The sequence below is a fragment of the Cyrtonyx montezumae genome, unplaced genomic scaffold (genome assembly GCF_038088225.1).
Source record: "Cyrtonyx montezumae isolate F1298 unplaced genomic scaffold, pur_monq_1.0 scaffold_10, whole genome shotgun sequence".
NCBI lineage: Eukaryota > Metazoa > Chordata > Aves > Galliformes > Odontophoridae > Cyrtonyx > Cyrtonyx montezumae.
Window position 1 is genome coordinate 57,853,429 of NW_027071826.1, and position 19,645 is coordinate 57,873,073.

General features: G+C 47.4%; 1 protein-coding gene across 2 annotated transcripts in view; it reads left to right on the forward strand.

The window, feature by feature from the left end:
* Positions 1 to 9,307: 9,307 nt before the first annotated feature.
* The window catches only part of DAGLA (diacylglycerol lipase alpha), a 30,485-nt gene continuing 20,147 nt past the window's right edge, over positions 9,308 to 19,645 (forward strand). For both annotated transcript variants that reach the window (XR_010623389.1, XM_065755513.1), the window contains exons 1-6: positions 9,308 to 9,399; positions 9,917 to 10,055; positions 10,478 to 10,689; positions 12,873 to 12,974; positions 13,552 to 13,690; positions 16,845 to 16,932. Coding sequence is in view for 1 of the 2 variants with exons in the window: in XM_065755513.1 (XP_065611585.1) it covers positions 9,961 to 10,055; positions 10,478 to 10,689; positions 12,873 to 12,974; positions 13,552 to 13,690; positions 16,845 to 16,932 (636 nt within the window). In the remaining variant the exon portion in view is untranslated. The remainder of the gene's footprint in view (positions 9,400 to 9,916; positions 10,056 to 10,477; positions 10,690 to 12,872; positions 12,975 to 13,551; positions 13,691 to 16,844; positions 16,933 to 19,645) is intronic.

Genomic DNA, 19,645 nt, shown 5'->3' on the forward strand with positions numbered 1-19,645 from the left:
CTGGGAAGTGCTCTGGCAGTGGATTTATGCAAGAACTGCATGAAGTAGAGCAGAGAGGTGCAGACGGACGATGTCCGAAGGAGACAGGCACCTGAAGAACATGGGAGTGCTAATTTGGCTTATTCTGAGCAAATGTGAGATACCCTCCCAGAAGACAGAACTATGGCTGTGCTACCTGCAGCACTGAGCTGTCAGATTTGGGGAGCAGAGGACAAGATGGTAATGAGTTGTTCCAAATCCAGGGTCTGTAGTGGTGAACACAGTCATGTTCTATTTCCAATTTGTTTGACTCTTTCCTACGGATGAGAAATATCAGTAGATAGAGGCTAGCATTACTTCATTTTATTTTATTTTTTTGGTTTGTAACCTGCTAATAAAAAGTGACAGAAGTCATCTGCGTGAGCTCTGTGGCAATGGGAACTGTAGAATCACGGAATGGTTGGGTTGGAAGGGACCTTTAAACCCACCCTGCTACAAACCCCTGCTGTGGGTTCGTTGCAATTGGAATGTGACACAAGATCAGAGAAACCTGGGCTTTCATTCACCCTTGCTTACGTAAGCAAAATGGAAATAGACTTACTGCCTTCTCAGACACGCATCCAAAGCTGAGATTCGGGAGGAATCCAGCTACTTCAGCATGGCAGGGTTCAATGCCACGTTTGTTGTATCTTTGTGTGTCACTGGGGAAGGCAGATTTCTAGGACGAAGAGGAAGCTCTTGGTCTGCTTGGGCATGGAGGTGTGGGACCCGCACTGTCATCTGCTTTCTCCTGCCTCTTGCATGCATGTGGCTTTGACATCTTTATCTGCATTACCAGCTGGAGGAAGTAGCTGGAGGGAAACTGCCTTGCTTTGATTTCCCCTGAGCCTGAAAGTGGGGCTTCGTTTCCTAAACCAGGAGAGAGTTGGAGCAGCATGCAGTGAGCTGGGCAGCACTCCACAGTGATTTCCTTTAGGTTCCTGATGGACAAAGCCTTTGGGGCTAGAGAGCAGCTGTCAGCAGCTGGAAGGAGGAGCCCTGCTGGGGTACTCCAGGGCGTCTTAGCAACAAAAATGTGGAGAAAGAGATGGAGAGCTTCAAAGCAGTGCAATTAAGGGAAACCACAGTAAATGTGGAGACTGAAAAAGGAAAAGGAGTAAGAGAATGACAGCATAATGGGGGAGTGGGTTGCCAGAGGAGAGAAATGCATAAAATCTGCAGACAAGAGAGGCTTTCAGCAGGTAGCATGCATATGTATGCGAACAGGGCTGCTGCTGCCTCTGGGGCTGAGGGCCAAGCTGTGGGGTCTCTGAGGTGCTGGGAGCTGGGTTCCTGCACACTGAGCCCTGCAGGGCGTTATTTATAGCAGCAGGAAAAGTTTGCTCAAGCTGTCATTTGTGTGAGCTGCAGTCTAGCTCTCTCTCTCCCTCCTGCTTTTGCTTTCTTCAGATTTTCACTGTAATTAGCACGCTTTACATGAGCCAGGTCAGGGCTGGCAGCTTTCTTTAGAAGTCTGTGTTCTCCAGGCAGGAATAAGGAAATATTTTTTTCTTCTGGGAATACTTAACCTGATCCTTTGTTTTATTTCAAGGATTGTTCTCATGCACTGAGATGGTAGCTATGCAGAGGGAGGAGCAGAAGCACAGATCCCCTCTGAAGTCGCAGCGACAGAAGCCTGTGTCTGAAAATGCAGTCAGGATTTCAAGGTTCCCTTTGAGCTTTGATGCAATAGAAAAATCTTCTAGGGATTCTCATCTGTACTGATAGGGGCTGGCTGGGGATGAGAACAGCCTGTTAGTATAAAGCTGTTCTGCTGTCACTTACCTCGAAAGCCTATTTCCTTTAGCATCTGAAAAGCTTCCTTTTGAGCACGCCCAGCAATGGACTGAGAACAGCAGAGGGTCAGTATCTGAATGTGGACAGTTAGTAGCTCTGTTTCTGTGACAGATGATAGCAGCGCTCTGTTGTCGCACGCTGAAAGGCTCTCACAGAGTATTTATGAAGTGGTACAGCTGCTATTATCCAAGGCAAGGAGACTTACAAGCTGAAATTCACAATTCTGGTATGGGGTTTTAGGAAATATGACGTATTTCTGCTCTGCTGAAGGCACATGAAAGGTACTCAGTGCTGTGCTGACCCTCGTGTTGGTAACAACGCGCAGCAGCACAGATAGCATCTTGCCAGGGAGATCTCATTTATTTGGTGCTTGATCTTTGGTCTGTTAATGTCCCAGGGCAAGCACTGAAGGGAAACTGGATCTGTTTGTGTTATGGGCACGTGGCCTGGCTTGGCACCAAGGGGAGCCTGCCTCTGGTCCTCTGGGTGTTAGGAGTGGATTACATTTCATGGGATCCTATTGGAAAAAAAATGGACTCAGGGTTTTGATATCATTTGTGTGAAGCCAGAATTGTACTGGGGTGGGGGAATGATGGTGATAGAGAGCTGGCTTTCTAAGCGAGGCTTTTATTGAGTGTGTTTGCAAGAATAACTGATGTTTCTGCTTGCAGCCTATCCCAGCTGTAGATTAATGCTCAGTGAAGGCTCTAAGCAATTCAGCATTATGGGCAAGAAAGAGAAGAGATCAGAATGGTAAGGGTACAAGACATGCTCGGTATAGGAAGAAACTGTTGGAAAGTGGGAACCCAGGAAGGATGAATCCTGGGAGGTTTGGGGCAGAACAGGGGCAGTCAGACACAAGTGCAAGACAGAGAGGGTATTTTTCAAGGGAATTGTCATAGCAAGTGAGATTTCTCCTGTTTTTAAATACTGCTGCAGGATAACGGTCCCTTGAATAACATGTTGGGATCTGTTTCCTGGGAATTTCATCCAGGCTCTGGAATAAAAAGGATCGGGTACCTTGAGAGTCTGGTAGAAGGGAAGGACTGCTTGGACATCGTGCTTTTGTAGTCCCTCATGACAGCATAGTGAGATGGGCTAACAGCATCCCTGGGACTGTTAGTGAGCGTAGAGGGAAAAAGCCTTGGGAAGGGCAGTGTGCTACCAGCTGTAAGAAGCAAACTTTAGTGAGGAAAGACGGGAAAGAGCAGCGAGAGCTTAATTGTTTGAGTCACTTCCAACAATCAAAGGGGAGCTCCTAAGTTCGCATCTCACCCTGGGTGACTTGAGGACAGTGTAGAATGCTCACACCTTTAGGATGCTCAGCAACCATTCCCTTGCTCAGGGGCCTGGTGCTGCCCTGCTGCTTTTTTGGGAGGGGAGCAGTGTTGACCACGCCGTTTTCGAGTTTGGCACTGCTCTTCCTTTCTCCCACTTCTTTCATTTTTCTCTCATATTGGCAGTGGTGGTCCATTCAGCTCCTGTAGAATGACTGGTGCCTTTCCCTGGAATGTGACTCATCCTCCAGGGAATTCCTACAGCAGTGAGTCAGGATATTGGGAAAACTTTGCCCACTAGTGTGAAATAGGAAGCCAGAGAGCCTGTGGTATCATAGAAAGGCAATTCTTTTCCAGTGTGGTTGGAGTTGTCCTTTCTTCTCAAAGACAGTCACTTCAAGATGAGCTGCAGCAGGGAGGCATCGCTGAATTTCTTTCTTTTCACCTTGAAATATGCTGCTCCTGGTTTTTTCCTCCTGTTTTATAAGGTGGCTGATCTGATAAGCATTCCAGGTGAGTGGAGGAAAGCTGACAGATACGAATTTGTCAGGATTGTAGTGAAAAATAGCTTGCTTAAAGAAACAGGGCTGGCAGATAGGCATCACTGATGTATTCCTTTGCCATTTAGCACTTCACCTCGCCCTGGCTGAGTTAACCCAGCTCTGGTTGTTTATCCAATGTGCAAATTAATGGTTGTGTCATTTGCAACCGTGAATTAACAAGTTCTGAATACAGCCATGACAACAAAACCTGAAGAACTTCAATCCCCAGTGTTGGTTGGCTCCAGGAAAAATTAACTGCTGTAACACATGCAATGCAAGCATGGTTTGGCCGTGGTTGTGCTTGCATGCCTGCAGATGCCAGATTTGGGGTTCCCAGCTGCTCAGCACTTTTGCAAGTGAGGTGCTTTCTGTGCCTACAGACCTGTGTTGGCTTATCCTAGCAATAACTTCCAGCATCCTTTTTCTTCCCCAGTGAAGTCAAGCTTTTCTCATCACTGGTTGCTTGCTATTAGACATTAGCAGACTTTATTACTCTGCAGAACAGCGAGTTCTGTTTGAAATTCAAAATTAGTTTCACTTTTTAATACTTTTTTTTTCCCCCTAGCAACTTGGTCATTATTTTTGCTCAAGCTTGGAATCGTCAGAAAGCTCAGATTGTGGGCTTTGCTAGCACAAAATGTAGGTGGTTGCAGATATGTCGCCATTGATACAACGATTGGGTGTTGTTTTTAACTAAATTAATGTCAGCAGACTCGGATTGTGCTCCTTCTCCACTCCTGGGCTTTCAGTAGAGCAGCTCGTTTCTAGGTAAGGCTGTCTGTTGACTCCTGCCACTTCTTGACCAGTTATGAAGACTTAATTTTCTGACACGTCTGAAGTTTGGAGAGAAACCGTGCTCCTACTGCTGTTAAGGGGAAGAACCTTGGTGATCCTGGGGCCACAGAGTGAGGTTGTAGCACCTTGTGTTACTCCATGGTTTTGTGCAGCTCCCTGGAAAGGAGGTGGATGGATGCTCCCATTTTACAATGTAGTTGTTGTTTTTCTTAAACTTTTCTCTCTTGTGTTGGGGAAAAAAAAAAGTCTTAGAGTTCATAGAATCACAGAATGTAAATGAAGGTTGCAAAAGATCTCTAAGATCATCAACCCAACCCCAACCCATCCCCACCGTGCCCACAGACCACATCCCTCAGTGCCACACCTCCACATTCCTTGAACACTCCCAGGGCAGCTTGTGCCAATGCAGTACCACTCTTTCTGGGATACACCTTGAAATTCCAAGGTGTAAATTGCCAGGCTGTGAGGTTGAAGATGGTGCTGGACTCCTGAGAGCAATTTCTACCCGAGCAAGAAGAGACCAAAAGGGGATGATATAAACAGGGAGCACGTGCAGCTAGGAAACGTTGCGATGCTTTTGCTGCCTGAGGAGAGGGGTTTTGAAGAAACATTAGACAGGAAGAAGCCACTGCGTTGGGCCACGTGGCTGCTCTGTTCTTGGGACTATCGAAGTGCTGTGACCAACACTGTGGCATTTCCAAGGGTGTACTCGTGCCAGCATTTATGATGTAAACTGGTGGGATGTGCTGGTAAGTGCTTGTCCCGTGGATGAATTTGGGACGTCATCTTACGCATTTTGAGTGTTTGTGTTCTGGTCCAACCTGATCGTATCGGTTCTGTACCGGTGACATTGTCACTGTAGCGTGGTGGCCTTACGGTGAGGGAGCTGCATCCGAAGTGTGCCAAGCCCCAGGAGGATCTCTGAACCCTTCCTTTCTCAAACCTCGTGGCTTAGTCTCCAGGCTCTGGTGCTGCTTTGCGCTTTATTTCCTTCTCCTTGGAAAATAGAGTACAAAGGAGAATCAAAATCTGCTGCCGCTCGCTAGAGCTTGTCCTCCTTCGGTGTACTGTGCAGTTTGCCTTCCTGTTCTCCCTCTCGTGTGCCTTGTTGTAAGGTGCTCTCACATCTTCCCATCCAGGGAAGGCACTTGCTGAAGGTGTAGTTTTTCTTCCAGCTGTCCGAGGCTTATTGCTGCTGTTCTTTGCTGAAGGTTGTTAGGGGTCAGTTGTGCAGGGGAGTCGTGTGGCAGCGGATCTTTTTGATGCTGTGTGCTGGAGATGCTGGAGAAGTGTGTGCAGAGAGCCAAGCAAACACCTCCTGGCCAACTTTGAAACACTCAACAAGGATGAAACCACGTTGCCCGCTTCTCCCAGCAGGCAAAGAACAATTCCCAGATTGTGAGAATCCAAGCTCAGAAACCGGAAAAGCTCCACTTAGGGCCTTTATAAAGAGCTGGCCAAGGACCAGTAAAATTTGTTCCAAGTTCTGATTGATGGTTTCCATCAAGTACAGTAAGTGCTTATGGAAAGGAGTGCTCAATGGGAACAAGAGGTTTCTGGAAGCTGCAGGGGTGATGACCCAAGCCTGTGCTGCTCGTGGGGTGTGCTTGTGAGCTGCTGGGGCTGGAGGTGCTGCATTTCAAGGGGAAGGGTTTGCATTTTGTGAAGCAGCACATGTTTAAGGGTCAGGAGCTGTATGGTTCGTCATGCCGAATGTCACTTCTGGTCACCTGAATCTGACAGGCGTGGTTATTGTACAGTGCTTTTTCAGTTTGGTATACAAAATACGATTTGGCATCTGCAAGAAATGGAGAGCTTCAAGAGGCTCTGCTAAACAACTGGAGAAGGTGAAGAAATGCTGGCATGCTTACAAGGGACAGAACGTGGTTCTGCTGGTGCGAGGGGACGGGGAAAGTTGTATGGCACTGGGGGATGTGTTCACAACTGCAATCCTGAAGTTGGTGGCATTCCAGATGACGTTCGTACCCGGTGGCATCTCGTCCAGTGCTGTGGAGGATCCAGTTTTGACATAGGGTTGGCCTGGCGTCCCCTGCTTTGTGGGACTAGCAGGTGAACCATGGGAGGCTGAGCAGTGGCAGGAGGACGATGTGGGGCGGTCGAGGTGGGGATGCAGCACTGAGGATCCAGAGGGCTCATGGGAAGTCAGCGTGGGCCTCAAGCCAGCCCTGCTGGGGGTACGGTGTGGGTGGGCTCCTGCAGTACGAGATGTGCACAGAGCCCTTTTCCTTGGGCTCCGTTCAGCTTGTTCTTGTGTACCTTCTTCTGAGGCTAATGTCAGACGTGATGGGATGTTGGATTAGGCTAAATCTCTGAGGTTTAGCTGGAATGTTGTCTCGCTGTAGCATTTTTCTCCCTTGCTCTTTTCTCTAAGCCTTCCCCTACAGACAGCTAATTCTCCCCTTCCCCCACATCCTGTCGGACCCCAGAGCATGTCACAAGGAATTAGCGGCTGAAAAGGCCAGCGGAGGCTGCTCCTCTGGAACAGGCTCTCCTTTCTGAGCTCGGGCTGGCCCCTCTGTGTGCCCGCTTTGTGTCCCGGCCAGCTCCCCTCCCCCTGGCCATTCAGTGCATGCCAGAGCTGAGGCCTGGCCCCGGCACCTTCCCAGCACTGCTGCCCCGTGCCATCTGCCAGGGCCCAAGGGCTTCCAGCAGAGCCAGAGATGTGCCACGGGAGGAGATCAGCCTTCCCTTCCCTCCCATCTCCGTGCCACTGGCGGTGTCGCCCGCTTTCTCTCCAGCTCCTTCCCACAATTCACATACAATCTCCTTAGAATAGAGATGATGTCACTTCCTTCCAGAGGGTGCTGGGGGTGTGGAAGAGGGAGTCACGACCCCTGGCTTGGTGGCTCTCGCAGGATAAATGAGGTGGCTGCCCAGGAGGGAGGGAGTTTCTCCGAGGACGATGCTCAGCCCTGCTCCCCGTTGCTGGCTGGGTTTTCCAGTGACTGCAAGAAGAATTTGCTGCTCCCTCCTTCGCTCGTGATGCCCGTCTCCGTGGATCTGCACTCTTCCTTCAACATCATTATGGGAGAGAGGAATACCAACCGGCTAGACCACGGGCCATGTAAGATTTCTTCTTCCATCTGTCTCACTCTGAGCTGAGAGCCCGGGCTCCGGGCTCCTTGCATGCAGGGTTTGTGCCTGCACACATTTCTCCCTGCTAATTTCAGCACCAGGAGCTTGAGGGTCCCCACAGCAGGGTGTAGATTTCAAGGTCTGGAGAATTCTGTAGTAATTTTGGAAGCACAGCAAGGGATTCTTGGTGTTGCAAAACTAGGGTCATTGGTCTCAGGGCTGGCTACGCTTCAGCCTTGCACTTTTCTTCCCCATCTCCCTGCTAGAGTCACATCTTTATCTTCTGGAACTGTAACTCTTGAGTTTATAAATGGGAGGGAGAGTAACTTTTTACGTGGGCACGTAGAGATAAGGCAGGGAAAAATGTTTTTTGTTTTAACTAAAAGAGGGGAGATTTAGGTTGGATTTGAGGAGGAAGTTCTTCACGCAGTCTGCCCAGAGAAACTGTGTGTGTCCCATCTCTGGAGGTACTCAAGGCCAGGCTGGATGAGACCCTGGGCAGCCTGAGCTGGTGGGGGGGCAACCAGCCCTACCAGCAGGGGTTGGGGATGGGTGGACTTTGGGGTCCCTTCCAACCCAACCATTCTGTGGCTGTGTTCTCCTGCCCTGGGTTGAAGCCAGAATTCTCACAGTGACACCACTGTAGTTCGTTGCTGTTTAACTTTGTAAGCTTTACAATCTCAGGCCTTCCGTCGTCTCCTTCCTGTTCAAATCAGTGGCAAGGCCTCAAACCTCAGTGTTTAGTTTTTGCATGGGCAGTCTTTGGAAATGAATCATGACTCTTTTTTTGCAGTGCACGAGTTGCCCAGTGAGCACACAGTGCTAAGTGGCAGCCCTGTGCCCGTTTCTTGGCGTGGCAGTGCTTTTGGTGGAGAGACTGGGAATCTCCAGATGGCCTGAGGAGTGAGCATTTTGAAGGCAGAGCTGTGATGTACCGAGTGCTCTGGTTATTTTGTACTTAGGAAATGCTAAGCCAAATAATGTTGTAATTTCACATGTGCTCTGTGTGTGGAATGGAGCATTTCCTTCACTCAAGTGAAGTATGTGCTGAAGTGTCAGCCTGTTTGCTGTGTGAAGTGTGCAGGACTCATGCACGTTTTCGGTGCTTGGTACGGAGGCAAGTAGGTAGCACAGCAGTTTTTAGGGTGGTCAGCACAGCAGATAAGGGAAAGGGCACTACATGTGACGGGTTAATATTTGGTGGGATGGGGAAGCTTCCATAGCTGCAGCTCTCGATGCTGTGACAGTCTAGGCTTCATCACAAACCCAGTGCCTGTGTTACTTTAAGGCTTCAAACTACCTAAGTGCCATCTTGTCATTCGTCCTGGTTTTTACACCTAGAGACATGTGCCAGTTGAGTTTTTAGTGTGGTACGTGAGGCATGGCAGATGATCAGTGGTGGCTGTGGGCAGACCGCCCGTAGATAAGATACAGGAAATCAGAGGTTGACAAAACCTCAGGGACTGCAGGTGAGGTCTGAAATGTGTTGTGCCGGAAATGCAGAAGGGAGATGCGTTGCAGGGATAGACAGAGCTGGTCTGACCCCAAGGGCTTGGGCTGGAACAGACTGGAGCACGCACAGCAGCTCTGAAAGTGTGGGAAAGCTGTGCTGGAGGAGGTGGCTGGGTAGCCCTGCAGAGTCTTGTGACTTCTATCACTGCTGTTTCTTTTTTTAAAAAGGGTTTGTTTAGCTTTAGAAACAGGAGCACAAACAAGTGATGGGGAGGAACAGCCAGCCCCTCAATCTCCAACCTTTCTCATTGTTACTGCCTGTCAGGGCTGGTGTGAGCACAAAGGAAATGAAGGGCTGGCAGGATTCTTCTGTGCGACTTGTGGCTGAGTGAGAGATCACCTAGGAATTTGCTCCCTGGGCTGTAAGTGCTTTCTGCTGAGAGCCAGTCAATAGCTTCCCCAAATGCTGCTGCTAACTGCTAATGGGGATTTGGCTTGCTGAGCCTGGTGAGGGCTGGCAGTGCTGGATGAGAGAAAAGGGGATGGCAGCAAGTATGTCTTTGGAAGGATGTGGTAATAGGACCTTTTTGGGGACTGAGACCGGTGTAACCTGTCCAGAGCAGCTGACCTATTACTGACACGTGGCCCTAACAGGATTCCTTCTAATCTCACGAAGTGGAGCTGAGTGAGTGCCAGTTGTGTGCGGCAAGTTGTACACCTGCTTCATCCAACACTTGTCACTCTTCAAACAGCACCTTCCCCTCCTGCACTCTCCTTTTTGAGCGTGCCATGCCTCCTAGTGCTGGAAAGAAGGAGCTCTGCCATCTTGGGTGTCAAGTATGTTAGCTCAGATGTGGGCCTTCTGCTGACCTAAGCCTGTGGGGCTCTGCTGTGGGGGTGAGGAAGGTCAGCAGTGTCTTTGCTTCTTTTCTTTTCTAGGAGGTGAGCGTCGTGCCTGCTGAACTTTCTCAGACCCACTAGCCATGCCAGGGATTGTCGTGTTCCGCCGTCGCTGGTCTGTGGGCAGCGATGACCTCGTTTTGCCAGCAGTCTTCCTCTTCCTCCTGCATACCACCTGGTAAGTGAGAAAGGCAGGATGATGGTTTGAACTCCTCCACGAATTTCTTGCCGATTCTGCTTCTTGCAGCTGTAATTCTTGTGCTTGTGCGTGTGACTGAAAGGCTTGTATGGGGCATTTTTGACAGCCACCAGCATATTTCCAGCTTCTGGTTGTTTGGATAAATGGTATTCTAAGCTCAGTTTCCAAAGAGGAAGCCTGACTAGATCTCCACGTGTCCTCCTGTGCTACCCAGGGTTGGAGTTTGGGCTGAGTTACTGTACAGGGCTCAGGGAAAACAGCTGAAGTAACAGATCCTGGGCATCCTGATCTAGTAGGTGGCAACCACCTGTAGGTGGCTATAAGGTCCCTTCTAACCCAAGCCATTCTTTGGTTATGTGATCCCATGGGATGATGTGACTTGACACGTCTGTGCCTGGCAGGTTTGTGATCCTCTCCGTGGTGCTCTTTGGGCTGGTGTACAACCCCAGTGAGACCTGCTCACTGAACCTGGTCGACCACGGCAGAGGCTACCTGGGCATCCTGCTCAGCTGTATGATCGCAGAGATGGCAATCATCTGGCTCAGCATGCGAGGCAGCATCCTGTACACCGAGCCCCGAGACTCCATGCAGTATGTGCTCTATGTCAGACTGGGTAAGATGCAGCGGCCTGAGGCCTCCTAATGACTCAGCCTCCACACTGCCATCTGCTAGCGCAGAAGACTTCTCTCCCCACACCCTGACAAACACAGCTTCTCAAAGACATCCAGATGGCCACTTGTATGTGATATGCATCTGAATACATCACATATACTGCACCCTGTCATTGCTGTAAGACTCTCATGCAGTGCCCCAAATATCTTTCTAGCAAACCTTTAACTTGTCATCCTCGTTGTGATGCAGGTACATCCTTTTCCTCTAACAAAATATGCTCTCCTTCTGTCTTGCAGCTCAGATTTGCCACAGTCAGATGCATCTACACCTCTCTCCCACTCTTTTTTTCCACAAGTTTTCCCATGGTACAGGCGTATGCCTTTGTAAATCATGGCTGTTCTCACCCTGAGGCCGTGTGCATGTCCCTTGCCTGACATATATATGCTTAAATCCGCATCCACTTACCTTGAAGCATGTTTGACCTTTTGACTCACACATGATGCATCTCTCCATCCAGCAACGTGTGTTCTGATACCCTGCCTCCAGGCACTGGGAGGTAAATAGGTTTGCCACCTGCTCGCTGGTTGCATTTTCTCTCTCAGAGTTCACATGCTTTTTCTTCCTAAAAACATTTCCTGTTTTTCTCACCCACCAAAAACTAGGTTGGAAAAGGGACTGTTTCTCAGTCCATCAATCAGGGTTTCCATTTTAGATTGTCTTCCCTCCCCTGGTCCGCTCTCTTCCAGATACAGTATTTTGATCAGATTTCTCTGTGCTGGGTGAAGACTTCAAGAGAATCTTTTGGAGAAGACAGAGTCAAGCCCGTTCCAATGAAGCATATCAAGTTTTTTGCCTTTTTTTTTTGGCTTGTTTGTTTTTCTGGATTGTTTTCATGCAAAATGTGCTAAACAATGGGTAACTTTGCTTGAAAGCTCTGTCTGGGAGACATTTCCACCTTGGAGTGCTAAGAGCAGATAATTAACATGAATAGCAAACAAATCTTTCTCTCCAGTTTCCTAGACGCGATGCGATCTCCCAGAGGAAGCATGTAGAGCCTGACAGCTTCAGTAACACTCTTAAAAACAGACTAAATGAGGCAAGGGAGGTAGAGTCCAAAGAATCATCCCATTTTCCTCCCTGTGTTTAAGATCTGTATTTACACTGTAACTTGGGTCTCGTACATGTTTATTTCATGCTTTTAGTTCTGTCTTTTTTCACTCTTAGTGGCTCTGGTGATTGAAATAGGGGTGTGACCTTTTTTGTGGGCAGGGTCCATGTGATAGTCTGCTTTCAACAGAGTGCTTATGAATCTAAGGATGTGGTTCCAGTAGTAGCCCACAAAGGTCTTCTCGATGCTGTTGCTGCTCCTGTTCCGCAGCTGGCAGAGGAGAGGTCAGCAAACAGAACAGCTCAGCTTCAGAAAGCTTGAGGAGATGGGTCCAGCCCTGGTTTCCTTCTCAGTGGGTGGCTGCTCAGTTTTCTAGGCTGGGCTGTGAGTTCAGACCTAGCTCCACCAAAGGCTTGCAAGGTGTTACAAAGCAAGCTGTTCACCCTCTGCCTCGTTCCCCATCTGTACCGTGGGGTCATGATGCATTGAGAAAGCAAGGATGGGCACTTCAGAGCAGTGCTTCCCAACTTTTTTCTTGAAATTAGGGCAGTCAGCCCTAATTTCTTGCTCTCTACCGGAGTAACATGCAGAACTGAGGAGCCAGTAAGTGCTTCCTTAAGGGATGCATGCTGGGAATTATTGCTGCAAAAGCTGCAACGGACAGAGGTGATGGCAGTGTTTGTTAAGTGTAGCAAGTAGAAGTAATTCTGTACGCATTACTATTTATTTCATGTCTTTGAATCAGGCCAGCTTTACTGTTAGGTGGTGATGCTCTTTACCTAAGGGAGTCTTTCCACTGTCATGGAGGAAGGAGCAGCTATCTGATCGATGCCTCTAATGCAGCCAGAGCACTTCAGGTCTGTGTATGTGGTCCATGTGTCACTTAGGAGTAGTTATTGTTAAGGAGACATTTTGGGTTCGTTTTCTTGAATATGGGCCCAATCTTGCAGTCTTTTATTCTGCAGATGTCCTACTAAAGAACTCGTCTTCAGGATCCCTTGCAAGAAGATGGGGGAAGACAGTCATTGATCCTTAGGAAGATGCTGCTACTATTCACTGTGTTCCTTTTGTTTCAGCTATCTTGGTGATTGAGTTTGTGTATGCTATTGTGGGCATCATTTGGCTAACGCAGTACTACACTTCCTGCAATGATATCACCGCAAAGAGTGTCACTTTGGGTATGTATTTGGAATGTGTATGCACAGACATCCTCTTGCCTTGGAGAGCTCATTCACTCATGCATGTGGGGATTGACTGTCGGTAGTGAACTGTAGCTGTAAATGCTGTGCTTGTTTCCCCTGAGAATCCAGCGCTCAGAACAGTTGTTCTATTCATTTGCTTGTACTGCCTGCATTGAGGCAAGAATCCCTGTTCCCATGGAGGGGTCTGGCATGGGGAGTCTGAAAGCCCTGCTTCTCCTTCTTCTGTTCAAAATGACTCCCCTGTTTTTCTCAAGTTCCTTTCCTAACCCAACCGTTCTCCTGGGGGGAGTGATGGGAATGCTGCAGTCCACTAAGTCTTCATTAGTCTTCTGCACAGGCAACCTCTTAAACCAGCAGCAAAATCTAGCTGCGCACAGAAGCCTTTGCAGAAGATTTCTTTGTGCTGCAGCTGGCTGCAGGAATATTTGGGTTAGCCTCTTCTGTCTGCCCCGTGGCAACTGAGAGGCGTTGTGTGATGCGTGCGGAGAAGAACAGGAAACAGCACTGCCAAGACCTGAAGGCAGAGCACGTGACCTATTCCCTTTCTTTGTAGGAATGGTGGTGTGCAACTGGGTTGTCATCCTGAGTGTCTGCATCACTGTCCTATGCGTCTTCGACCCGACAGGCCGGACCTTTGTCAAACTGCGTGCCACCAAGCGGAGACAGCGCAACCTGAGGACGTACAACCTGCGGTAAAGCGCTTCTGGAAGGGCACCCTGCTTTCTGCACTTCTTGGCATTCTCCCTGCCTTGCTTCAGGGAGCACTCACTTGCAGGTGTTACCTCCCTTTGGTGAGGGCGATTTTGGAGGAACGCAGCTCAGACTGTCAGGTGCTGTGTGTGGGCATCTGTATTTAAAGGAGGCAAAGCAGTGCAGTTCCTGGCTGGATGATGTGTTAGTCACTGGCTTAGTAAATCCTTCCCAGCCCCTTCAGCCACCGTGCTAATCACAGCAGCCTATTAGCACTATGTTTTACCTGCTGACAGGGAGGTGTATGGGAACTGCTGAATCATGGCCTGAACCACTGATGGATCACCTGAGGCGAGCACTGAGCCAGCCACAGGAGCACAGGTGAAGGCAATGCACCTGTGTGATGGGAAGGGGTGGAGCCTGGCTCCACCTCTCCCAGACCCCATTTAAGGGCTGACCAGCACTGGGGAAAGGTCTCTTGTTGGAGATCCCTCCTGTGTGGAATTATTGGTGAGCCTCGACCGTCTGCAGAAGGTGAGCCTTTCTTTATTGATTGGCTGTCTGTTTACCATTCAGATAAGCCAAGCAAAATATACCATCCTCCTCACTGTTCCGTGTGGGTGCTATCCTTCTGGGTTTTTCACCCTTCAGGAGGTAGTGTTTAAATTTTGTTTAGGCTCAGACACCTTTGTCTGAAGCCTCCTTCTTTGTGTTTATCTGCAAAACACGACCTTTTGGCCTGAGATTTCTTAAGTTTGGTCTTGGCCAAGAAACAGTTTATTTTGTGCTGGCAGCTAGATGTTTTAATTAAGAATTGATTGCATCTTTGAGCTAGCTAGATGGGGATGTGAAAACTTTTTTCACCAAGCAAAATATTTTTCAGAAGCTTTTTCCTATAGCGGGACAGCACAAGCAGGCTTTGTTTTCTTATGCAGTTTCAATACATGTAACCATCAGTAAAGAATGTAACTATGTAGGACAAGGGGGCATTAGATTTTGAATGCTAAAAAATAAGGCTTTTAAAAAATGTCCTGCAGATTTTGCATTTTTCATTGGACGTGTACCTTTGAGGAATGTTTTGAATACGTGCTCTTTCTGTGTCTTGAAATGGCACCCTTTGGACCCCCTCCTTCTGGAAGGAGGAAGTCTCCAGTTTTTCTAAGGACCAAGCTGCAAGCTTTGTTTGAAGGGAGCTGGTTTTTCTTGCAGAGTAGAAGCTTTTCTTTGCTTTTCTACCACAATGCTAACACTAGCCTTGACTATTCACTATTAGTGCCCTGTAATCTTGATGGGTATGATGAAGACATTTCCAAGCGAACGTGGATGACAAGCTGGAAGATGGCTGTGGTTCTGGTACCCCACAATAAATCAGAGATGATTGGCTTAATCCTTTTTTAATTTCTATTTACGTATTTACTTATTGAGAGGAGACGGTGCCACAGGTTGTGAGGTTCTTTTTGCCAGGGAGCTTAAAGTAAGACAAAAGAAAGCACCAAAAATGATCTCCCTCTGGAGTTTTGAGATCCCAGGCAATTGACTGAAGGTGTTTGTCCCTTGGGCCCTGGCCAGGTTTTTCCCTTCAGGTCTGTAATGTTTTCAGAGAGCTTCTGCCTGCTGCTTTCAGGTTCCTGCTGTAGGAAAGGAGTGTTAACAGATGTTAACAAGCAAAATCCTGCGGGCTGTAACGTAGAAGGGGAACATAAAATAATCCTATTTGATTGCTACTAAACCCACTGTTGCCAAAGAGTATAGCTTGAAATCAGCCACTTGCTTGAAGCAATCCTTTCCAGGGAGTTCTGAAATTCTCTACCTCCTCTTCCAGATTGTGGTTCTGCGAGATGCTGAGGGCCAGTTGTTCTTATTGCATCCCTTGGTCTGCAGTGATACCAGTTTTATGAGGAATAGCATTAATTTGGTATCTCCATGACCTTAATCTGAGCTGTATTTTCTTCTCAACTCATGAAAGAATTTGATTTGTTTGTCACATTAAGAGATGTGAACCTTCAGCTTCCTTTTTGTGGTGCTCCGCTGTCGCTATTGGACTCTGCTACACAGTGGTTTTCTTTTATCAGTGGTTTTTTGATGTGTGTGGGCTTTTATGTTCTTGCAGTATGAACAAAATCAAACTGAAACAAATGGCTCAATTAATTGCACTGAGACTTTTCTAAAAAAACTTGTTGTAGGGCTCATCCAAAACACGTGGAAGTTCAGTGTTCGGAAGAAAGAATTTGGGAGAAGTCAGAGTGAAAATAGCTCAGAGCTCACTTGCTTGTTCAACCCCCGCAGTGAAGTTGTGAAGTTCTTTGCATTGCTGCACGAGCTCTCTGGCATTTGATGGAGCAAACAGAGCATTGCCAGCTCCATCTTAGGGCCCTCATATTCCTCTTCCACTCTTGGCATCTTCCCTGGAGGTTATGGGTATTTGTTTTAAAATGCTCAGGCATGAAGCCCTGCAAAATCTTCCTCTTTCTTTTGCAGGCAAATACTTGCTTACCAGCAGCTTTTTCTTTCAGATGCAGCCAACTCTCTATGCTTGGACACTTCACGGTAGAAAAACAGAAGCTGTCTTTTCTTTTTGTCTGAACTGACCTATGTTACTGTGTTCACATGCCAAAGGCTCTGCATTAGAAGAGCTGTGGATTGTGTAGGTAGCATGGCTCTCTGAGGGGAAAAGAACAAAAAAGTCACCTAATTGCATATTCCATAATGTCGAGCCTGTCTTGATCTCAGGTTTGTTCTGCAGGAATGTTAGTTAAAGTTAAGGGACTGTCACCCTGAAAGTGTAGTAACTAGGGCAAGTTCACAATGGTGGAATGAACTCAGCTATAGCTTATTTTAAATCGGGTTGTCCAATTAGCTAATTTTGAAGCTGAAATTGAAATGTCATATAGACCAAATGTGGGTTGAGTGAAACCTTCTGTATTCGGGCTTTTTTTTAACCTTCTCTAAATTGAAAGAGAACCTTTAGCTTGCTTTCCCACTTATGGCATCAAGTTATGCACCATGCTCAAAGAATGGAAATGTCTTCAGTTCCGAAACTGTTACATATCATGAAAATATTTTTCCAACTAAGCTATTTATTGGAAAAACTTGCACAGCTCTCAGTGCAAGTGCTCAGTCATTTATTTTTTGTAAACCTTGATCTCTTTTCTGCAGGCACCGCCTGGAGGAAGGGCAGGCCAGCAGCTGGACGCGCCGCCTCAAGGTTTTCCTTTGCTGCACACGGACAAAGGACTCTCAGTCGGTAGGTACCTAGAAGCTCCTGGCAGAGAGCAAGCTCTGTGTGTGGCCAGTGATACAGAGGACTCAGCAGAGCAGTGTGGGATTCCTGCTAATCAAACCTGGATGTGCCTTACTTTGCTGCGAGTGCTCTGAGATGCAGAGCCTCGAGGGGTCCAGTGAGCCTTGACAGCGGTGCTTGCAAGGACTGAAGTTGTCCTCCAAGAAGCAGCGAGCTGAGCCACTCCTCAGAATGAACAGACTTCACGTTTTGTTCTCTGCTGGTTCCTTTTCCTTCCTTTCAGCCCGAGTAGGCCAATTTAAAACTCGAACTTCTGCAGGAACTCACCTAGGTATCCTATGCAGGAATAGAAGCTGACATTTCTCTTTAGGCACAGGTGTAACGTTGCTGGGGAGGACAGTTGTCTCTTTCAAAACAGCCATTCTTAACCTTCTGGTTTTGAATATTATGGACTGCTCTCTGGGACAGATAATAGCACTGAAGAGTGGTGGTATCAGTTTGGAGCTTGTCTCCAGAAGCTATCCTATATCTTTACCTTGCTATCCTAGCAAAGTGACTAATTTTAAGTGATGAAGAATACGTTTTTCATTAGTTTAGCTTCAGCATTTAACAGCACTTTGTGTGATCAGCTTTGGTCTTCCTTTACTCAGTCAGTTTATCCTATTAGTTTGAGTCAGTCTTCTGCTTGAGAGAGAGACTTTGGAAACAGAAAAATATAAACCTGCCAGAATCAGTAGCAATACCCCTGGATATTAACAGGCCCTGTTTGGGATGCTAGCAGGGCCTACTATTTAATCTGTGGATTCAGATGAAGACTGAAACTTTGAAGCTTTCATGTGCTACAGTTGAGATTGTTCCTTCGCAGAAAACAGCTTCTGAAGGAAAACGGTGCAGGGTAAAGTGATTTCACTTCCCAAAGGATAGCAGCCCATTAATTCCTATTAAAAGCAGTGGGAGCAGCTTTTCATGTTGGAGAGCGATATTCAACAGGAGTCCTAATAACCTGGTAGAGATGAACATTAAGGTGGAGAATTGTGCTGACAGCATTAATATCGAGGTTGCTCAGAATTATGAGTAATTGAGAACTCATTAAGAACCGAGCGGAACCGGGGAGCTGTTATCAATGAGAGACAAAAGTCATAATAGTGAAGGATGAGGTAGTGCATGCACATCTAAAGCAACAGTTTAAATTACTTGCCTACCCTGATAGGCTGTGAATTAGTTACAACATCTCAGAAAAAGAGCTAGGAGTTATCAAGGACACCTCAACAAAGTCATCAGTTCACAGTGGTGGCCAGAAAAAAAAAAAGCCCTCAGAAAAACATTTAGTGGAAGGACGTAGAAAATGACAGAAAACATCAAGGGACCGACTGCATCAATGATCTCCTCACTAAATATAGTTTGGTCTCCTAAAAGATGCAGGAGAAAAAGGAGCATATTGGAGGGGCTGTGAACTTGTATAGGAAGAGAAATGAGACTGGGATTTCAACCTCAGAAGGAAAAAGCGCAGTGAGATGAAAAGCTGTGTAAAAATAATGGAGAGTCAGGTGAAGGCTACCTGAACATGTGTTCATCACAGATGGCAACCAGTATGAATCAGATTAAAAGGGCTTGTTGGTAAGTGCTGTGTTGTTATCCTCAGGGTGCAGTTTTCAAAGTGTGGACGGCTGCAGGAGTTGTCGTAGCCCTTCTGCAGAAATCCAGCCTTGTGTTCTGGTGCTCTCAGCTGCGTGCTGGACGAAGTGTAGCCCCAAGCTGCTGGCCTGCTCTGGAGGCACGGCCCAGTCCTGCCAGCTTTCACAGATCGTCTTCTGGAGCTGCTTAGGAAAATCCATCTGGAAAATGGCTATGAAATGAGCTGTGTGTCGGGACAGCTCAAAGAGCAGCATTTCCATGGGGGCTGCGTTCTGCCTGGCAGCAGAAGCACTTTGAGGTGCACTGGCTTTGTTTGCACCTGGCTGCCCCACCAGGTTGCTCTGCCAGATCCCAGAGCCCTTAGGGGCATCAAGTGCCCTGGTTCCCTGGGCAGTATTCAGGAATGCAAAATATTTCACCTTGTATCAAGATTTTTTTTTTAAACAGGCTTCTCACTTTGTGGTGACTCTTGGTTTCTACTTCTTTCTCTAGTTCAGGATAAAAGCAGATACCAGAATCTTCAAATTCCTTGTGCTGTTCAATTTCCATTTTACATTCAGCTTGAGTGATTTCCAGGCTCTTTTTTTTTTTTTTATTGAAGAAACAAGCTCTGACTTTGTGTGTCCTGGCATGACAGTGTGTGGAATGAATGCATATGTAATGGATCAGAAATGAAACGATCGCTGCCTCTCCCAGGCTTCATGGGGAAAAAGAAAATGTTCTGACCGTCCTCTGGGATGGAAATAAAGTTCTGCAGAGTGAGCGTGGCACTGGGGCAAGAATCTGTTCCTGTGAGTCTGAAGCAATGTCTGCAGCTCTGAGCTGCTCTCAAAGTCTCCACCAGCTCCAGAGTTTGTAGCAGAGCACTGCAGTCAATCCTACAATGTCAGGCCCACCAGTAGCAACTCTTCTTTCAGAACGAAGCATACACGCTGAACTTCTGTTCTGGCCTTTAACTGTGGACCAGAGTATATATAGCAAGGTGGTAGTGTTACTTTGGATTAGTGTTGTCTGCATTTTAATTTGAGGCCGTTTGCATTCTTGTGTGCTTGTAGGAACTGTGGAAGGATTTATTGGGTTG